The sequence below is a fragment of the Saccopteryx leptura genome, chromosome 1, assembly GCF_036850995.1.
Source record: "Saccopteryx leptura isolate mSacLep1 chromosome 1, mSacLep1_pri_phased_curated, whole genome shotgun sequence".
Lineage (NCBI taxonomy): Eukaryota > Metazoa > Chordata > Mammalia > Chiroptera > Emballonuridae > Saccopteryx > Saccopteryx leptura.
The window spans coordinates 277,868,440-277,888,662 of NC_089503.1; the positions used below are offsets into that span (position 1 = coordinate 277,868,440).

Genomic DNA, 20,223 nt, shown 5'->3' on the forward strand with positions numbered 1-20,223 from the left:
CTAACAAGTTCTCAGACTCTCAGATACTTTCTGAGGCATATTAAAACACCTACATCAAAAGTTGCATTCATTTGAGAGGTATCAATACATTTTCAGTGCTGAGACTATTTGTAGCACTTACAGTTATATACAAAGCAGCATTATACTACTATGGTTCACATTGGATAAACACAAATTTAAGCCTTTTGCCAATTCCCCAATTTAACATACAACTAACACAATGACAATCATTCAATTTTTCTTCTGAAACCGAATAAGAAAATGATCGTTTAAGAACATGGAAAAATGCCATGTCTTCTTTCTTATAATAGTATATTTTAAAATTTAAATATTTCAAATCATGGAAACTTTACTCAGCTGTACAAAGGCTCCTAAATACAGTACAGTTAGAAAGTTTCCTTTCTGAAAATTCCACCAATTTATAGTTACTTTGGTACAGGATCTTCTTCAGATTACTGGAAAATAAAAATTTTACTGTGTCAGTACCAAAATGAAAGTAGCAACACACAACGTTTTGGGCATCTTTTCCAGGTCAGAAGAGCTAGTTCACACGATATCATTACATCTCAACTTAACTTTGAAAGTTCCTTTGTTAAGAGTTTTAAAATTTAAGTAATGTAACCATTTAAATCAGCCAGCTTTTTCTTACTCATCACTAACTAGTTTAACTACAGTATGTAATCTTTTCCATTTTCATAAATATCTTGTATATGTTTTGTTAAAATGATTAATGAGTATTTATACCATTAATGGATAAAATAGAAACAAAAATATGCCTACATTAAGCGTATTTTACACAACAATCTTTTCTAACTGGAAAGGCTATATGATTCATAATTAACACATTTTATTTTAACCTGCTGTTTGATAATATTAGTAGCATAGTAAGTGCATAGGGAAGAATAGAAAGTAGAATTCAGGGAAAAACTAAAAACTTTAATTTTGGATGCCAACACAAATGGGTATTCTCTATAAGCACAACCATTATTTTTTCTATTGAAATAGTTGAAATCTTCTGTCCATTTCAAATTATGACCCAGAAATAAAATTTTTAGTAAAAAAATTATGTTCAGAAAAATCTAATTCATTATGTATATATCTTAGGAATTTCAGTTCTCAAGTACTCATGTAATGCAAACCAAAGCATTTTCTTTTATAGTAACACATTGTACAGATGGGGAAAAATTCACTTAAAATAATTGATACGCTTTTCTATCCAAAGACATCAAACCCAAAACATAACACTATAATCACACTTGGTGGCATGTAAGAAGAAAATAAAGGCAGTTCAATATAACTAGTTTCTCTTTTAAAAGAAACAAAAACAGACTGTCTTATGTAACTAAGTTTCTAGTTAAAGGACATTCTAAAATCGACTGAACTAAAGAAAAATCAGAGCAAATCAATTTTGAAATAAAGGTAAAACTGCTTTATCACATACTTATAATTCCATTTTTTCACCTTGCATAAGAATTACTAATAGCGTTTGCTTTTTGTGTAAAGTAGTGCAAGTTGCTGCCAATAACAAGACTGTCCTCCTAGCATAAAGCATTGCTAACTTTGTCTATCAACTGAAGTCTCTATCACTTTGGAATGCAATATAAAATACTTATTAAAGGCAATTAAAGCAGAAAAATCAAACAGTATTCTCATTTATATTACAAAGGAATTTAAAAATAGTACAGAAACCTTTGTGTATTGTCAAAAAGAAATACTCATATAATAAAGTGAAGGTTTCTAACTTGTAACAGAGTGTCTCTTTAACTCTGGAAGCTTCAGTAACAACTTTATGAAGTTAAAATAGATCTTTTTAGTCCAGCAAAAATGGATGTAGCAGTCATCAGAATACTACTTATGCCTTTTTATCTTTTACAATCCCATAGTAAACAATTTTACATTTGAGAAATCAACTGAGATACACTTAGGTTGAACTAAGAGCTATTTTATCACATCTCTTGTATACATGAAATTTTGATTCACACTGAGATACCAAAATTTTCCATGGGGTTTTTTTTTTGGGGGGGGGGGATACTTCAGTTTGCAATCATTAAATTATATTTTTAATTTGCTTTAGATTAGAATCATGACTCAAAGAATGAAGCTCTAACAGTGTATTACTAATTGACCACTTGCAGAAATCTGACCTCACAAAAAACTAATGAACTAAAGAACAAAGAAAAGTCATATTAGGCACTGAGAGTCTAAATAAATAAGTACTGACATTAACAAAAACTGATAAACCTTATTTCCAGTTCCTCTTGTTATCCCACTTTGCAACCAGAACTGCTGGCTATTTCCAGTCCAGAAACAAAGAATTGGATCAGTTCTTTACATAAAAATTTCTACAAAAAGGAAGAGAATGCAAAACAATACACAATTCTCATATGCAAGATACAATTCACACTAATTTACAAATTTTTATTTACACTGTTTTATATACATTCCAGGCAGACCTAGTTGATGAGTTTTGTGCTCATATCGATCTCAAATGATCATGTGAACAGCATGATTTACTACCACGTTTCTTTGATTTCCAGAAAATGGTGGTAGCAGGGGTCAGGAGGGAGAAAAATCAAATATTACTGCTCAGGTAAGATCGTACAAGTAAGTAAGAAACAAAGAGGAAAAAATTGTGGAATTTTGCTTGTTAAAGCTTCCAGGCCACTATGGTCTATTGACTAATAATGAGTATACATGAATGCCACTTCTCTAACAACCATTTTCATATTTACAAAATGAGCTTACAAGTTGAGTTATTAGGTAAGGCATTCAAGTTCCTTAGTTGAACATAAAAAGGCAACAGACATCTCAAGAAGCCACAGGATAAATTTTAGAGGGATGTTTTTCCTTTAAAATATCTTAAATGGTCAACAAAAAACAAAGCAATTTCAAAACTCACTAATAGCCTGCGGCATGATCCCCCAAAAACCTGTATAGAAGTGGGAGCACCACATCAAAATCTAACCAAAGAATGGGAGAAATAGCTCAAATATCTGGTTAAGTTTCTAAGATCCACTGGATCCTCCTAGGCATCAAGTACGAGCCTTTATTCCACTTTACATTTACTTCTATACGAATCTTTCTGAAGCGCTCTGAACAGTGTCACAGCTAGCAGCTACAAAGCCTACCGGCAATGGCTCAGCGAGTCTCTACTCAGTCTGCAGAGTGTGGAGTAAGGGAGAAAACTGACCTGCCCCCTCCCACAGTAGACATATACTGCTGCACTTAAGAAGTCAGAAAGCAAAATAACCAAGAGTATTACATATTCTTCATTATTCTAAGAAAATATTACAACCACAGATAAAAATTCCACCAAAAACAATTTTTCAAGTACACTCTAACATTATATAAAAAGATATTGTCTAATTGGTTTCATTAATTTAGTCCACTAGGTAAAATTCTATTGATTCTACAATAATGTAGTTTTATAAAAACAGAAGTGAACATTTTTAATATTGGGGAGGTAGAAAACAAATCTTGGTCTAACACTGTTAGAGATACAGATTTTAAGATTCTACTTATGTAACTAGAATTTACCATTTAAAATGGCCTTTAAGTGTTTCTACTTTATTACCATTGAACATCTTGAGATAATCCAAGTATTTTAAAGCACTTATCTGAGAATATAAGTCATTTGAAATAATACATCAGACTCCCCAGAAGATTTCTCAGAGGATCAATTTATAGTTGCATATTCTGAATATGCAGACCATTAAGCCAACTTTATACATGGGCACTTATGTGACCAAAGTGAAAAGCTTGTCACACTAATTTCCTAAGTAAAGACAACCAGAACTACTCAACTCCACATAGCAGTCTTCAATATTGGAAGCTTACTTATCCCAAAGATCTAACTTCCTTCCATGTAATAATTATCATCCTCTCATTCCCAAATAAAATATATACAAACAAAACCAGAGAAATCAAAACTAACAGAATCCTTCCTACCAGGAGTATTTCTGCTTAATTCACATTTTGTTATATCAGATTGTAAGTGTACAAGATCAATGCCTTAAATGTTCCTTATCTCTTTTAATCATTTCAATTTATTTCTCTGAACCTACATATATCAAGCAATCCTTGCTATCATTCTAAAAACATAGAGCCAAACTAAAACATGAAACCAAAATGTAAGATATGAATCAACATGTGTACAAAAGATTTAATCTAAATGACATTTTCTTGTTCCCAAGTATAATATACACTCTACCTTTATTTCCAATATTACCAATTGTTCTGCTAGCTACTACTCAACAAATACATAGAACATCTCAATAACTAAAACAAAACTTTTGGATAGAAGCAATTTGACACACTAAAATCTTAAAAACAATCTAGTAACTTAAAATGACCACATTTAGTATATGAGAATATTATTGAAGATTTTAGTAACATAAAATCGTATCTATTCCAGGATTATACAGTAAATATTAATATTTATACTACCAGACTATGTAAGGAGAGAAATTAACAGACTATGTAGGGAGAAAATTTAATTCTAAGGTATATTCCCCAAAAAGAAAGTTTTCAATATTCAATTCAAAGAGATGTACCACTATCACACACAGATGGTGAATGCATTTCACCCTCCCAAACAGTATTTTTCAGGGAACATCCTAATATCTGTATCAGTGTCTGGCATTTCAAAGGTAAATAAGCCATTTTACTTACAGTACATCAAGATTTTTTTTAAAAGTTAAAATGAACATATAGAACATTTAACTAAAATTAATCTTATTGAAGTAAAAAAAATTCCTCTGAAACATTTTCATTGCTTACACTTAACAGATGAGAAGTCACAGAATCATGTTACATTTAAAATAAATAATTCACATATAACGATTAAATTATGAAAAAGATTAAACTGACATCTTTATACTTTTTTGCAGATTTAACAAATTTCTATTCTACTGCATACTGACAGCAGTAGGTCTATTTTTTTATATCATTCCATCTATTTAAAATACAGATTGGTTGACAGAGGCATAATTTGTAAAGCAAAATAACCAAATTAAATAATAGAGTTTTAACAAATAATTGGCTTTTCAGAATTTCTTAAGTTTCACAATCATTGTTCAGCTATTTAAAAATAATTATATTTTTACTCAGGTATTTTTAATGCAGTAACCTCAGGCTTCATTTTAAAGTACTGGTTAAAACGAACAACTGCATACCTAGTAAGAAAAAAGAATGACAGAATTAGTTAAAGCTGAAAATGTAATCTCCCTTTACTTCTACTCACCATTCCAAACTAATTATTTTAAGTTTTAAAATTTTTCAAGGAACATATTTTTAGTTTATTGCACCACCTACTGGACACTAATAATAAGCGCATTTAACAGGTTACACCAGATTTCCTCAGACCAATTATTAAATGTATGTAAACTCTATAACATTTGCTTGGAAATAATAACTACAATATCCCTAATGAATTCTAAATATTAATTCAAAAGTAGAGACAAATATAAAGCATGCAGTAAAAGTAACTTACCCAAGAAAATCAAACTCAATAGTGGAATATTTAGCTTGAATCAAAGCCCACAATCCCCAAAAGAAATGAGAGGCCTAAAATGAAAGGCAGAAAAATCAAGAATTATGATAATGCATTTATTTATAAAAGGAGCATCACTGTTAATTTCTTCATTTTTTATCAATTCCACAAAAAATACTATCTTGACACTTTTTTATATATATCTAAAGCAAAGTAATATTTAAGTATACAGTTATCTAGGTGTATATAAATCACTTTTGTCTACACCAAAAGAGGGTTTAGTAAACTACTGTCATTAAAAAACCAGAACTAGATTTTTGTAACCTGCTTTTACAGGCAGAGTTCAGCATCAGCACTGATAGATGTTGGCTAAGTGGTTTATTTTTTTCCCCCCAAGTTTCTCTTTGGGCCAAGTGTTTTTAATGGTATTAATGGCTAACAGGCTCTCCTAAATACACGATTACAGGACTTGATTACTTGACATAAAAAATATAAAAATGAATAATCCAAATCTCCAAATAAAACAAAAAAATTATATATATACAGTGTGTCCGTAAAGTCATGGTGCACTTTTGACCGGTCACAGGAAAGCAACAAAAGACGATAGAAATGTGAAATCTGCACCGAATAAAAAGAAAACACTCCCAGTTTCATACCTATTCAGTACAGTTCGATGTGGGCTCACGCACAAATTTTTTAGGGCTCCTTAGGTAGCTATCCTGTATAGCCTCTACAGACTTGTCACTGAAAGATGGCCTATCAGAACGGGGTTTCTCTACCAGACTGCTGGTTTCCTTCAACTGCTTATCCCACCGAGTAATGTTATTCCTATGTGGTGGTGCTTCGTTATAAACGCGCCAATATTCAGGTTGCACTTTGGTCACGGATTCGAATTTAGGGAGCCACAGAACACACTGAACTTTCCTCTGTACCGTCCACATCTCAACTGGCATGGCCGTGGGCTGCTCCATGGTATACATGCTGTTATGTCATCATCTGCACATGCGCACATGCTGCCACATCATCCTACAGAAACTGGGAGGGTTTTCCTTTTATTTGGTAAAGATTTCACATTTCTATCACCTTTTGTTGCTTTCCTGTGACCAGTCAAAAGTGCACCATGACTTTACGAACACACTGTACATATATTATATATATATAAATGGACACACACACAGAGAGATATCACTGATGTGAAGAATGTTCTAGGGGTGAGAAACATCTAAAAACAATTTTTTGACCCCAAAATTCTGCATAACCAACCACAACATAAAGTAACACAACTTTACATCAGAGAAAAATGAGTTTTAGGACTTAACGGAGAAAACAAATGACTGTGTAAATAGGAGCTGTAAAGTAATTGTGTGTGTGTGTGCTCTACGATCATTTTCAGTTAAATATGATAATTATTTTAATATCCTGATAACGCTAGTAAGACTTACTTAAGAAATACTCTAACTAGAAATATAAAAAAGATCTCTATTTTAAACATATGTTGCCAGACTAGGCGGTGGCATGGAGCATCAGCCTGGGATGCCAAGAATCCAGGTTCAAAGCCCTTAGGTCACTGACTTGGTGCAGACTCATCTGGCTTGAGCACAGGCTCACCAGCTTGAGTGTGGGGTCACAGACATGACCCCATGGTCACTAGCTTTAAAAGGGAATTCACTAGCTCGGCTGTAGCCCCCTGGTCAAGGCATATATGAGAAAGCAATTAGTGAACAACTAAGGTGCCACAAGGAAGAATTGATGCTTCTCATATCTCTCCCTTTCCGTCTGTCCATCTCTCTCTCTCTAAAAAAAGAAAAAAAAATTTTAAGTATGTTGCTAAAAATTATTTGCCCATATACATATGAAACTCTCAATTCTGTTTCACTAGTCTGTGTGTCTGTTTTTCTGCCAATACCATGCTGTTGTGATTATTATTGCTTTGTAATATACATTGAAGACAGGAAGTGTGATACATCCAACTTCATTTATTTTTCTAAGGACTGCTTTAGCTATTCATGGTCTTTTGTGGTTCCAAACTGATCTGATGACTTTTTATTCTATTTCTTTAAAAAATGTTTTGGGATTTTGATGGAGAGTGTTATTAAATCTGTTTTGCTTTGGGTAATATGATGAACATTTTAACTATGTTGAATCTTCCAATCCATGAACACAGAATATCTTTTCATTTCATCATACCTTTACAATCTTTTTTAATAACGCTTTGTCATTTTAAGGAACCAAAAACATAAAACAGAGAAAATATCTCTTTGATAAATGGTGCTGGGAAAACTGAAAAGTCACATACAAAACAACAAAACTATACTACAGTTTCTAAGATTTGAAACAATAAAGTACATAGAAGAAGACATAGGTATTAAATTTATGGACCTTAAGTCTTAGAGAAGAGTTTATGAATTTGACCCCAAAAACAAGGGTAGTAAAGGCAAAAATAAATTAGACTATACTGAACTAAAAAATTCGCATAGCAAAAGAAATAGCCAACAAAACAAAAAGGCAATTAACCAAATGGGAGAAGATATTTGCAAACAACAGTTCTCACAAGGGGTTAGTATACAAACTATATTACTCATAAATAAAACTCAACACCAAACAAACAATCCAATTAAAAAATGGTCAGAGGATCTAGACACTTCTTCCAAGAAGACACACAAATGGCCAAAAGATAAATGAAAAAATGCTCAACTTAACTGTTAGGGAAATGCAGATCAAAAGTACAATGAGATAACACCTTGTACATCTTAGAATAGCTATTATCAACAAAACAATAACAAGAGTTGGAGAGGTTGTAGAGAAAAAGAAATCCTCATTCACTGCTAGTAGGAACGTAAACTGGTACAGCCACCATGAACAAACAGTATGGCGGTTCAGAATATAGAGTTACCATATGACCCATCAAAGTCTCTTCTGAGTTCTACCTGAAAAATTTGAAAACATTTATTCGCAAAGATAAATGCACTCCTGTGTTCATTCCAGTATTATTTACAGTGGCCAAGACACAGAAACAAGCAAAGTATCCTTTGACAGATGAATGGGTAAAGAATATGTGGTAAATGTATACAATGGAATATTACCTGAGCCATAAGAAAAAATAAAATACTGCCATTTGTGACAACATGGATGAACCTTGAGAATATCATGCTAAATGAAATGTCAGAGAAAAAGTTAAGAACTGTATGATTTCACAAATAGATGGAATATAAAACCAAAAGCAACAGATAAATAAAAAATCAAACAAACAAAAGCTCACAGACAATTGGTGATTACAGAGGGAAGGGGGGTGAGGGGGCAGGGGTAAAATACATGGTGATGGAAGATGGTGTGACTCTGGGTGACTGGCACCCAGTGCACCATCCAGATCAGGTATCATAGAAGTGTACACTTGAAACATATAAATTAACCAATCACTCCAATGAATTTAATTTTTAAAAATTATGTTGCTAATAAAATACTATTTAAAATACATTATTGCACTTTGTTATACTGTGTTGCTAACAGGATATAGAACTTCCAACCAAATACAGGTATAAAAAATGAATACACGATATAGTAAAGTATAAAAAGCTGGTCACACGCACAGGAAACAATGGTTTAAAAGAAATGGGCTGGGTTCTGAAGTCAAACTGCAAAAAGTACTAGCTGTGTGGCTTTGAGCAATTTAATTAACTCCTTTCTAACTGTCTCCTCACATGTAAAATGCAAGTGTGATATTATGTTTTATAATAAGAATTATATTCAATCTTTATCCAATCCTTGGAACTTCCTAAGCATAAGCCAAATGGGAGCATCTTTTGTGATATTTGTTCTTTTGTCAGTTTCTTGAGTATATCTGAAACCACAGAAGTGGAAGGAGTATCCTGTAATTTATAACAAGCCTATTTCAAGCATACCTGACTTTATGTTAATGAGGTGATTTCTAGAAAACCCCTATTGATGAGGACTGGTTGCCAAGGGAACCTACAAAGTGATGAGAGGATTGAAACTTTCAGCCCCACCACCTCCTAACCCTCGGGGAAGGGAAATGGGCTAGAGATTGAATCAAGCATTAGTGGCAATGACTTAATCAATGTTGCCTATGTGTAATGGAGCCTCGTAGAAATCCCAAAAAAGAAGTTTGGAAAGCCTCCATGTTGGTGAACACAGACATGCTGGGGAACTGGTGTACCTTAAACTCCAGCGAAAAGAAATTCGGCATTCAGGACCTTTCTGGACTCTGCCCCATGTACCTCTTAATCTAGCCATTCTTTTGTATACTTTATATTATCCTTCATAATAAACTGGTAAGCATTTGCAAATGTTTGAGTTCTGTTAGCCACTTTAACAAATTAATCAAAACCAAGGAGTTGTGTAATTTAGACAGTAGGTAAGAAGCACAGGTAACAACTCAGACCTGCATGCAACTGGCATCTAAGGGGGAAGGGGTGAAGTGAGAGAAAGACAAACACACAGTCTTTTGGGACTAAATCTCTTAACCTGTGGGATCTGACACTATCTCCAGGTAGATATGGTCAAAACTGAGCTAAATTTATAGGAACCAGCCCTGGCCAGTTGGCTCAGTAGTAGAGCATAGGCCTGGTATATGGCTGTCCCAAGTTGATTCCTGGTCAGAACACACAGGAGTAACAAACATCTGCTCTCCTTCCCTGCCTCTCTTTCTCTTTCGCTCTCTTTCTCTCTCTCTCTCTTCCCCTCCTGCAGCCATGGCTCGACTGGTTTGAGTGCACTGGCCCCTGGCACTGACAATGGCTCCCTGGAGCATCTGCCTCAGGTGCTAAATTAGCTTGGTTGTGAGCACACCCCCAGACGGGCAGGGCATTGGCCCCAGAGGAGGGCTGCCAGGTGGATCGTGGTCAGGGCGCATGTAGAAGTCTGTCTATCTCCCTTCCTCCTACTTGGAAAAGAAAAAAAAGATTTGTTGGAACCCAGCCAGTAACTGTCTGCTGGGAATTAGAAAATGGCTTGATGGTGTGGAAAAACACACATCAGAATAAGGAATAATAGCATCTATCTACACCCAGTATATAACAAAGACTCAATAAAATGTTAATTATTATTATTACAGGAAATGAGAATAAAAGAATATGCCTAAAAACTCCTCAAAACGTAAAAATCCCATATGTATACTCTAGCTTATTTGGCTTAATAATGCAAATACTATTTGTTTGCCGTTACTTACAACTTATTATAGCAAACAATAAAAAGTGAAGTCTCTTAATTTTTGAAGTCTGATCTCTGAGCAATAACATTTACCAAGCATATATTTATACATATCTGTACCAGGCCTTATTCAAACCTCTTTTTCCCCCTGATCAAAACAGCTTTTAGAATGTATGAGAAGCTGTCTTCTTTGAGACAAGTGATCAAGAAAGGAGGAGTCCCAGAGGAGAAAATGTTATTTATGACATATCTATAAAAAAAAGAAAGATCCAGGTAAAAGGCATAATAGGTAGGAAGAAATAGCCTATACAAAAACATTCAGGCTTGAAATATCATGAAGCGCACAGAAAAGATAACTCGTAGAGCAGAAGTGGAATGTGGGAAATGGGTAAAATGACAAATTTGTAGATGTTATCTGGATTTCATTCTGGAAGTCACAGGAGTCATAAAGTAGGAAAGTGACACATCAGATTCATTAGCTACATTCTAGTTATTACAAAGATCACTATTTTAAATATACAGGATGAATTACAGACAGAAAAAAAACCCTGCACACCATGAGATCAGCACAAGCTAACATATATGAAACATTAAGGCCTTAATCAAAGGCTTCATAAAACTAAGAGAAAAGGCTTGAAATTGTGAGAGAAACCAAGAATAACAGAATTTGGAAACAAAAAATGTGGGAATGAAGAAGAGTACATGAAAAGAAATTGCTTTCTTTCCTGGTTTCAGGCAGCAACTAAATGGATGGTATTTTAATTAAATCAAGATAATAGAAAAAAGAATAATGAGATAGAGGACAGAAGGCATGAAATTAAATTCAAGTTTAGACATACTGTGGTCAAATACTGATGTGGCCCAGGATAGAGATATCTGGTACTGATCTGAACAGAGAGAAAAACTCAACTTGGAATCATTAACAAAAAGAACAACAATCACCCATTGGACTAATGACCCAATGATAATATAGTAAAGTAAAAGAAGGGGAAAGCCCATAATCAGAATACCAGGGAACATCAACATGTAAGATGGTTGGGAGAAGAAAGGAAAAATGAACCAGGAAAGAAAATAACAGGAAAGCACAATAAACAAAAACCCAAAAAGAATGGCACCAAAAAAATTAATCAAAAACAATTTTTTTTTAAGTGAGAGGAGGGGAGATAGTGAGACAGACTACCACCCCAACTGGGATCCACTCTGCAACCCCAGCCTGGGGCCGATGCTCAAATCAACTGAGCTATTTTTTTTCTTCTTTTCAAAGAAGGACAATAGAGAGACAGAGACTGACTCCTGGGTGTACCCCAACCAGGATCCAATGGGCAATCCGTCTGGGGCCAATGCTCTGCACATCTGGAGCTTGCAAGGAGCTATTTTTAGTGCCTGAGGCAGAGACAAAGCCATCCTCACCAGAGCCATGCTCACCGGTCCAGACCAATGCGCTCAAACCAATCGAGCCATGGCTGCGGGGGGGGGGGAGAAAGAGGATGGATGAAGGGGAGGAGTGGAGAAGCAGATGGTAGTTTCTCCTGTGCGCTTTGATGGGGAATTGAACCCAGGACATCCACAAGCTGGCCGACGTTCTACCACTGAGCCAACATCCAGGGCTCCAGCTATTTTTAGCACTTGAGGTGGACCTGCTGAGACCAACCAAGCTATCCTCAGCTCCCCAGGTGACACTTGAAGCAATCAAGCCACTGGCTGTGGTAGGGGAAGAGGAAAAGAAAGGGGTGGGGGGAGGCAGAGAAGCAGATGGTCACACTTCTCCTGTGTGCCCTGAATAGAATCAAACTCAGAATATCTATATGCCAGGCCAACGTCAAAATTCTAAAAATCAATGGTAAATATTGTCAAATACTATGAACAGATCAAGTAAGATAGAGACTAAAATGTTTAGCCCAGACTTAACAATTATGCATTGTTGGTAACCCTACACCAAATTTTCTTATATACAATAGTAAGAAATAGACATTATAGTAGGCTGAGGAGCACATGAAAGATGGTAAAGGAGAAAGGTTAGGGTTTGCTTTTTTTACGCCTTGCCTTTCCAATTAATTATCCATTCAAACACTTGAGATTGTGACAGGTATTTACTTAATGACTGATGGGATAAAATTAAGAGTTGGTAACAGAGGGAGGGAGGGAGGGCACTGAAGGAGGGAGGGAAAGAGGGAAGGAAGTTAAACCTACTTCAGAAGAAAAACATCAAAAAGAGAAAGGGCAAGAAAAGCACATTACAGAGGATCAGCAGAATTTAGATAAGAGGAATTCAAACCCAAACTAGCTTAATAAATGGTAAAGTATTGAAGCTTTATGTCTCTTAGTCAACTGTTCTTTAGTCTTTTCCTATATGGCCTTCCATTAAATGTTTGACATTTCATGAATATGTTTGCTATGCATTTCATAAATATATTCCTTTTTTAAAGGATTAGGTTAAGTTTCCTTTCAATTTGAATTTGCTAAGAATTTTAAATAGAATGTGTATTAAATTTCATCCAAAAAGAGACATTTTATACATTTTTATCTGCCCTTCTACATAAGCACTCTGAAGAATTGCACTTTTACTCCTTTTTTAAGCCTCCATATATAAAACTTTCAGTAACAATAAATATTGGATAGCTGATTAATGAAAATTTACAAATAACTTGGTACTCAAACCAGAAGTAACTGTTTTTTTAATAGTGTGTGTGTGTGTGTGTGTGTGTGTGTGTGTGTGTGTATGCATAAAACCACAGTACCCAAACAAAGATGTTAAATATCAAAAGTTTACAAAGGGAGTCTAACTGGTGGTGTTGCAGTGGATAGCGCATCAACCTGGGACACTGATGTCCCAAGTTTGAAGCCCCAAGGTCACCAACTTGAGTGAAGTATCATCAACATGAACCCAAGGTCACTGACTTGAAGCCCCACGTGCCGTACCGTATCTGGCTGGAGCAAGGGATCACTGGCTCAGCTGGAGCCCATTAGTCAACGCACATCAGAGGAGCAATCAATGAACAACTAAAATGACACAACTATGAATTAATGCTTCTTACGCCGTTCCTGTCTCTGTCTGTCCCTCTCTCTTTCTGTCTCTCTTGCTAAAAATCAAAATAAATAAATTTTAAAAGTTTGCAAGGGGCTCTGGCCGCAACTGGCTAATGGTTCAGTTGGTTAGAGCAGTGTCCCGAAGTGCAGAGGTTGCCGGTTCACTTCCCAGTCAGGGCACACACAGGAACAGATAAATGTTCCTGTTTCTCTCTCCCTCTCACCCTTCCTCTCTCTCTAAAATCAGTAAAATAAACATTTAAAAAAATTTACAAAGGAACACAGGTTAGCACGCTAGTACTAAACAATGGGATTGTTGACTAAGAATTTATAAGCTATGTGAACTTTCTGTGGCAATGAATAAACTCAATGCTTTAGAAATAATTTTTTTAAATAGGTACATGGAACAAATACAGACTATAACAATACTACTACTACTCAAGTTAATATAGAAGTTGGCTAAATAAAAGTACTAGACTGATTCTGAAGTTCACTAAAGGATTTCATGAGAAAGAAACTCTATGTTCTCTACTTTAAAATCATGCCTAAAAAAAATAAGAAGAAACAGCAGGCATCCTAGGGCCAGCTAGAGAGCATACCATTAATTTAACAAATAGTTCTACTGAAACTAGATCTTATCAAAGTAGCATGTGAAGTTCCATTTCAGAACACCCTCTTACTTGAAATGTATTTTGAATTGTTCTGGGGAAATACTGCTCTTAAGACTACGGAAACAATACATGTGTGAATCACCGAGAGCATCTATTTGTAGAGAATACATAGCAAAAATTCCCCTTGTCAACTGTACAGAATTATATTAAAACCAAAAAGAAGTAGCTAAAATAACTTTGACTTAGTTCAATGTAATTGTATTAACATCCTAGCTGAAAGCTAATTCTTAAGTATTATGCTATTCTTAAAAGGTAATTTAAACAAACTAGTTTAAATGGGTCTTTAAAATAAAAAAGCATTAACATACCTAAGAAACAAAAATAACTACTTTTCAAAAGAAGGTCAAGAAGAGAAAATACTGGGTTTTTCTTTTCCTTTTTAGCAAAAGAGACAGGGACAGAGAAAGAGATAGTGAGTGGAACAGATAGGGACAGACAGGCAGAAAGGGAGAGAGATGAGAAGCACCAATTCTTCGTTATGGCGCCTTATTTGTTCAATGATTGCTTTCCCACATGTGCTATCACCGGGGAGCTACAGCAGAACGAGTGACCCCTGGCTCAAGCCAGTGACCTTGGGCTCAATCCAGACAAGCCAGAGCTCACACCGACAACGTAGGGGATTCGAACCTGGGTCATCTGTATCCAGTCCAATGCTCTATCCACTGTGCCACCACCTGGTCAGGCAATACTGGGTAAGTTTTAAAAACATCATTCTACTGATTCTTCCAATATATTTCTATCACGTTACTATTAAGATGTAATGATTAATGTATTGTGGAAAACCTCATTTCCCCCAAATCTGTCCTTAATTATGTTTTCCATAAAGCAAAGAAAGAGCATACATATTAATATAAAAAAAATGCTTCACAATCATTCCTAACTCTAACTGGAATCTATTTACTGAATATTTACCATGTGACCAGGCAGTTCCTAGGGGTTGAAAATGCAGTTGTGGGAATGGCACAAAATCTTTGTCCTCAAAAGTATTATAATAGAAGAAATATAAACAATCATATTTTGTCAATTTGAACAAAATTTAAAATGGGAAATTGTTTCATAAAATAAAAATCTGAAATATTTTTAAATCATATGAAAAATCTTTTGTTAACATTTAAACTTACCAATGCAAACTGATTGACTTGGATGAAGAGTATTTCTACCTCCTTTTCAGTAACTTCAGTGCCAAAGCCCTTATATTCTTTGTAGGCTTCAAGGTAAGAACGCAGCCACTGGCCCTGTAGTTCTCTACCTGGATAGAGACTATAGTCTACATCACTCACACCTAAAATGAAAAAGAAAAGTATAATGAAGATATTTAAAATACATCCTTTTATCTATACCTTAAGAATTCTTACCATATACATAATTTTCAAGAAAAAAAATTATACATTTGGTTGAAATATTTAATTAGCATTTATTAAAATATACCAATCATAATGTATTATGATTTAAGTTCAAATGCACAATACAGTTGCCTACCATAATCAATTCTCATTGCTTCAATAGTTCATAGTGTGAAGCTTAAACTACCTGCTTCAGAAGCACCAAATCTTCATTTTAGTAAGCATCCCAAAAGGTTGTGCACACTAATACTTAAAACATTTCCTAGAACTATGCTATGTCTCTAAAACTTTCTTGACCATTACTCACAGGGTAAGAAATACATTTTACAATGAAACATTATCACACGCCTGATATTAAAAATTAGGTGAAGGAAAAAATAAGGTGAGATGAGACTTATAAAGCACTTTGCACTATGTCAGGTCTTAATAGAAACCACAATAATTATTTTTATTTTCCTTAAGAAGTTAAAGACTAAGTCTTCTCTGTCTTTCAGTAAAAAACAAAGAACAAAGGTCAGGAAGAAGTTAAAAAATGTTGCTCCTGTTCCCAGTATATCTATTTTAAAGAAAAAAAATTCTGAAAGTATCATTTTAAAGTTATATATGCTACTCCATTAGTTAAGCCCTGAATTTTACCTGCAAATTCATTGAAATGATTTCCAATATCATATGCCAGGTAGTTGTATCCAGAATATTCATAATCAATGAACTGCACATCACCTATGTGAGACACAAATACAAAGACATAAGAAATCATATATAAGATCAAAAAATCCCTAAGCTATTTGTAATTAAATAGCTTCCAACATTTTGTCTCACTGTACGTGCTTGGTTACATGCACTTCCGAGACAATACAGAGTAAGGCTGTGAATTTTATGGCAATGAGCTTTACAAAATTCAAATTAGGTATCTTGGTCAACAGCTTCTTTATGAACATTAATGACCAAAGTCAAAATACTGTATAGTCCTTCTCTAGGTTCAAAAAAAAGTCAAAATGTCTTTCACCACATGGGGGCATCAGTTACTTTAAAATACAAGTTTAATTAGAAATGAACACTATCTTTGGAAAGTGTTAATTATCTAGGTAATTTTAATCTGTGATACTCTAACATGAACTGGCAAGCTAATCTACATATAGAAATCAAATATAAACTTTGAAAGACCTGAATTTTGTGAATCCTGTATTAACACTTGCTGATCAACTTAACTATATCCCTAATTAAAAAATTTGGTTACAATCAAACGCTTACAATCTCTTGGCATGCCATATAACTAAGGTTTCCAATAGCATACCTAAGCAGAATTAAAGTGGTGTTTATCTTTTTTTTAAAAAAGCAAAGGTACACGGAGTACTATAGAAATTTCTGGCTCAATAAAGATATATGTTTTGTTTTTTTAAGAGACAAGAAAAAGTTGAGAAACAGAAGGGGGGGATCAAAATGGGTCACTGTCATACCAGGGATCACAAACTCAAAGGCTTACAAGGGTCAACAGTTAAAATGAATACATAAATAGAGATGACTTATGAATAGTGTCTAAGCTGCAATTATGAAAACAAATAGCATATGTCTAGTTATACTGTCTTAAAGATAGATCGTACTAACAGTGGTAGTCAACATGGTCCCTTCTGCCCACTAGTGGGCATTCCAGCTTTCATGGTGGGCGGTAGCGGAGCAACCAACGCATAAATAAAAAGATTTAACTATAGTAAGTTGTTTTATAAAGATTTATTCTGCCAAACTTAGCGAAAACCCAACATAAAGTACTTGGTAAGTAATTATTACTATATGCTTTAACTTGCTGTAACTCTGCTTTATAAGTTTTATAAAGTAAAGTTACTTCACTACTTTATAAATCACCATTACTGTGGAATCAGTGGGCGGTTAGAAACTACTTTGCTATTAACAGAGATACAAAAGTGAGCGGTAGGTATAAAAAGGTTGACTACCAGATACTTAAGGTAACAAAACAAATTCCTGGTCTTAATACATACTGGTTTTTCCCAGAAAAAGCTCTTTATAACTATAATATCTTAATATAGATATATGTTTAACTTGGGAATGTATTATATATTGATCATATTCAAACTCAGAAAAATAAAATTGATGATAAAAAATGTCAGAAAATGAAGTATATTACATAAAAGCAAATTTTAATGTAAATGCATGTAATGCATAATTCTAAACTTTTATAGTCAAGTCTAGAATAAAATAAGTGAGAATCAAAGTATCAAATCCAGTTATCAAAATCTATATGAATATTGACAAAATTAATAGATTTTAAAATGCTGGTAACTATAATAAATCACTGCAATTCAACCATCACAAATATTATATTCCTGAATTCACAAAAAAACATTCCATGGAATGTCTTAAAGTTAACCAAATCACTTTAACTAAAGTGTAGAATGGGAAGACAGAATGTGTTTCAACAAACCATTTTACGAAATTGTAGAAAGGGAAATTAGAACATATTTTTAAATTTTTTCTAGGTACCATTGGGAATGAGAGGGTGAAGACCACTATCATAATAAAACACTTTGCAACCACTAAAAAAATTTTCATTTTTAAAAATGATTTAATGACCAGGAGAATTACAAATATTATATGAAAAAGAGATGCAAAATAGTAAACTTAACAATCCAAATTATTAAAATACTTTGCCTAAAGAGAGAGAAAAAAACAAATGATACATAGCAGGAAAAAGATGAATAGAAATACAACAAAATAAATTATTTCAACTGGTTTCATTACCAGTGATAGACAAGTGACCCTTTCTTCCTTTTATTTTAAATTCTTTACAATAAACATTACTTTTAAAAGGAAAAAAGTGATAGTTTAAAAAGATTAAGATGAATTCTCTAAATGAAACTATAAATAGGTAAGAGACTAACACAATGATACGGGAGCTACCTATCCCCTCGGTCTTTAAGAAATCAGAATTCAAGATTTACCAAGTTGTACAATTGAACTAACCAACAGTTTTAATATAAAAATGTTTCAGTTACAGCTGTTGACTGTTTTAGCTCTTTAAACACAAATTCTTGTAGAGCTCATAACTGTTACATGCCAATAAAAATACACAGCCCAGTCCTGAAGTTTACTTTTGCCACATAAACGAAAGTTTAGATTACAATTTTCAAGATTATATTTAGAATTTGGCAAATACAGTTAAAATGGCAGGTAAAACAAGCCTGCTAGTAAATATTTAAATAAAGCATACATAATTTATTTTAACAAAAGTTAAAATCCATTTCAGTATGAATATTTTAGCAATGACTTTTTTGCAGAAACATAATTCATTAAAACTAGCCTTTATTTTTATATGCTATGTCGAGTTTATAAATAATGAATTTTAAAAAATAAGAAAATGAAGCTAACAAGATACAGATGAGGCTGTTACCAGGCTCCGTGCATGTGAACAAGTGATGCGATAAACCTCCAGTCAGTGCGTTTAAGAAGCACGGGTGCGCCGCCACATGGCAGCAACAATGGCATACCTAATCTGTAGCAGATGAAGAAAATTTGGCAAACTCACATTTTACAACACACAAAGCTTAAAAGGAAAAAATTTTTTAAAATCCGCATTAACTTTTCTTTTTCAAACTATTGCAAACAAAGTGGACTCAACCTTAAATTTAATCTTCAGCAACAAAATATAATTAAAGACACCTACTTTCCTTATTTTGGGTACCAGAAAAATCAAATTACTACAAAATGCTTTCTACTAACAGGAAGTATACTACTTATTTTCTTATACAAATTTAACTTCTTACTTGTAAAATTTCCAATTATTTAAAGGAATGCCCACATCACTATTAGCAATCAAGTTTATATGGATAATTATCTTGCTAATTTTGTTAAGACACAAATTTTTATTAGGATTTCAACAGTGGAAAAAAATGAGAAGACTCCTTAAAATTTCATAATATTTTATATGTATGTCTATTTCTGAGGGGTTCTCAAGTGATCCTTACCCTCTAAAAGAAGTAGTGCTTTAAAGGCTAAGACTACATATTATTTATCTTTATATATTAGCACACTGACTAGCATATAATAGGTAAAGCATGATTACTGAATAAAATATACTGTGAATTTCAAAAGCTACATTTTTCTTTTTATTACTGTATTTCTTGCATATCTTCACAGTAATAAAATCTATACACCACTAAGTTAAATAAATTGTTCAAATCTCAATTTAGCAAAAACTGTCAATTTATAAAGTACTTTAAAACAAAAAAATCATATTAAATAAGAGTATAATTCACATGACATTCTTTTGGATTCCTTTTTGTTGCTGTTAAGGAAAAAGGAATAAAGAGACAAAGTAAAACAGTCAATATAAAAACCTGAAAAATCTTTCCAACTTACAATACTTTCTCTGTAATTTTAGGTAAGACAGAAAGAGAACGTAAAGAGTAACAATAATTACAATAATGTTAGCAAAATGCTTTCTCTTACACAAAAAAAGGAAATATTCTGCTCTGGGAAACTATCCTTTCATCCCCCACTCTGGTGTCCAGTA

The 20,223-nt window shown here is 33.7% G+C and overlaps 1 protein-coding gene across 1 annotated transcript in view; it reads right to left on the minus strand.

Moving 5' to 3' along the window:
- Window positions 1-2,005: 2,005 nt before the first annotated feature.
- Window positions 2,006-20,223, minus strand: part of ETNK1 (ethanolamine kinase 1) — a 56,996-nt gene continuing 38,778 nt past the window's right edge. The window contains exons 5-8 of the mRNA XM_066354508.1: window positions 16,335-16,418; window positions 15,477-15,637; window positions 5,492-5,565; window positions 2,006-5,174 (exon numbers count right to left, since the gene is read on the minus strand). Coding sequence (XP_066210605.1) covers window positions 5,102-5,174; window positions 5,492-5,565; window positions 15,477-15,637; window positions 16,335-16,418 — 392 coding nt within the window. The 3' untranslated portion in view covers window positions 2,006-5,101. The remainder of the gene's footprint in view (window positions 5,175-5,491; window positions 5,566-15,476; window positions 15,638-16,334; window positions 16,419-20,223) is intronic.